The 2593-nt window shown below is 33.4% G+C and overlaps 1 protein-coding gene across 3 annotated transcripts in view; it reads right to left on the bottom strand.

The window, feature by feature from the left end:
• Positions 1-2593, bottom strand: part of LOC119589237 (translocator protein-like) — a 4536-nt gene that overhangs the window by 1209 nt on the left and 734 nt on the right. For all 3 annotated transcript variants that reach the window (XM_037937843.1, XM_037937842.1, XM_037937844.1), the window contains exon 2: positions 136-249. In XM_037937843.1, coding sequence (XP_037793771.1) covers positions 136-246 — 111 coding nt within the window. In that variant the 5' untranslated portion in view covers positions 247-249. The remainder of the gene's footprint in view (positions 1-135; positions 250-2593) is intronic.

Raw genomic sequence — 2593 nt, 5'->3', positions numbered from 1 at the left:
AAATCACTTCACTTAAGACCGTATATATATAACAAAAATGGCAAAATGCAATCACTAATATTTTTCTTAAAATATGAATATACATTAAAAAATAAATACTGATGTAAAACATGGAAAATAGTGTAGAATACCTACTGTCATATACCAGTTCTTCATATTCCTACTAGTAATGTAACCCCCAATGGCTGCACCAGGGTATGGGGCTGCTATTGCAGCCACAAAGGCTGGTGATACAAAGGAAAGCATTCCCTGTAAAGAAATTATAATTAGCTTCAATGCACCTGCATTTACTCTGATGACCTGATATAACACATAAATAAAAATGACACTCCACAGTCAGACTAGGCAAACAAGACTAGGTATAATCTTCTAGCCCTTCAACTAACACTGCATTCTATAAGCATCTGGCTGTCCACCTTACTACAGCTAATCATGGTTTCTTCTTGAATAATAGTTTTCCTAATTGTGATATACTTCCTTTGAATGCTTCTATCTTTCTTTTACATTAAAATTAAAGGCAAAGTTAATGAGATTTCCCCAGCTTGATTTCAGAATTATGCACATGATGTTTACCTATACCTTAATTTCACCACAGTTTCAGAGAACAAAACCAGGCACAGTACAAAACAAATGCTCATGAAAAATGAGACAATATAAACACTCTTGAAATCAATTCAACAAAGAAAACTAATTCTGCTAAAATAATATGTAGCTTTACATATGAATGCACATAAACAAAAAATAAAGAACATCCACCAGAACCCATTCATGTATCTATATGTATATTCGTTCTTTTGCAAATTTATCAAACTCCACCTACTTTCAATATGCATGGACAATATGAATTTTCAAAGACACAGTACAAGAACAAACCTTCATATATTATTTTTGCCAAAAGTGATGATTATTCTCCTGAACACAGCAAAGCATAAATTATCATTGTACAGTTTTTCCCAAGATATTTTCATTTTTCACTCTATTTGATAATTGGTAAAGGGAATGAAATATACCAAGGAAATTGTGAGGTAAAAACAATAAATTTTCATATAATAGAGAGACCTGAAACAACTAACAAGTGTGGGCTATGTCTCTTACCCTGAACATTTTAAACTAAAATCTCAGGGAAAGGCTTCTGCTTGGAGGCTAATCTCCTTCCCCTGAACTCTGACACTGATCTTGGCAGAGCAATCCTTTAGTAAAAAATCATCTAGGCACTCTTAAAAATGCACCTTATATGGGCTTTACTGACAAAACCTATGTAAGGTTATGAGCCATTCAGAAATAAATCCTGGCTGTTCTGCATAGCCACAGAGCGATCCACAGGCTGTGATTAAGTTCTCAGCCTAAACACAAGAAAAAAGCAACCTTATTGCCCTACCTCCATGAAAGCAAGTAAAAACATTTCCTCAGAAAGGCTAAGGTAGAATTGGTTCCACCTATACTTAGTCTCCCCATACTTGATGTCTACACTTGAGATTGGTGTGACTACCTATTACACCAGTATGTGAAAAGTTAAGAACTGGTTCTAAGGTTTGTTTGTTGTTTGTTCTTGTCTAACCATTTCATCTTGCTAAAATGTACTACTGTCCACTGCTGTGAGTGAATATTTATCATCTAGTAAAGAGTAATATAACAGGTTTCAGTTAAGACAACAGAAAGTATCTGGAGAATCTGGAGTGCCTGGTGGCAATCTGATCACCACAGTAAACATTCAGTTGTGATAAAAAGATGAAAGAGTTCTTAATAAAACAAATAAAAGCTTTCTTTAAAAACTCTCGCTAATTTGAAGTGAATTATACTGCATTCATGTGATTTCACTCTTATTTATTTTACCCTCCAATATCCCTACTATTATTTGTGCCCTTCCCAGCTATGAAAACTAACAAATAACTAAAAACTATAACTGAATATTATGGTAAAATCTGAATTTCAGTGAAATACAGACTAAAAGGTAAACATGAGATGTAATCAACATATCAATTAAAACTGTAACACTTTTCATCCATGACATATCCATTGAATGCAAATAAAAAAATTGTTTCATGTTATAAGATACCTGATTATGTCAGTGTCAAGTGACAGCAGTGGACTCTATGCTTTGGCAGAGGTCAACAACTAACTATATTCCATTAATAATAGTCCAATAAAGGATCCAAAGCAATGTCTCTCACCTCAATTCTGCTGTGAGAGGTCTAATTGCATAAAAACAAATAAAGGAGTTATACTATAATAGTAATAATGGCTATATTATCATAATTTTTTGATTTTCACCACTCAATTTCTTTTATTTTTTATTGTGTCAATATAAAACACACTTACAAAGAATAATCTGCAAAAACTAGAAAACTAAGCTGATAAAGGAACAATTTTGAAAAGATTTTGCGTACTAGACCCCAAGGCTGATGCTAATATGTGATCCTTGGAGGAAACAGAGTGGGGCTTGTCCATATTTCTTAGCGCAAGCCAGTCTAAAAATATAAAATAATACTGCACCCTCTATGCAATTTTAGGGACAAAAGCTATCCTTTGGAGCTGTTGATGCTGCTAAAGTGTTGAAAAAAATTAGACCAGTGAGTTACAATAAAAATATACT

This window comes from Penaeus monodon, chromosome 25 (assembly GCF_015228065.2).
Source record: "Penaeus monodon isolate SGIC_2016 chromosome 25, NSTDA_Pmon_1, whole genome shotgun sequence".
Classification (NCBI taxonomy): domain Eukaryota; kingdom Metazoa; phylum Arthropoda; class Malacostraca; order Decapoda; family Penaeidae; genus Penaeus; species Penaeus monodon.
This window is presented reverse-complemented; position numbering and strand designations above follow the sequence as displayed.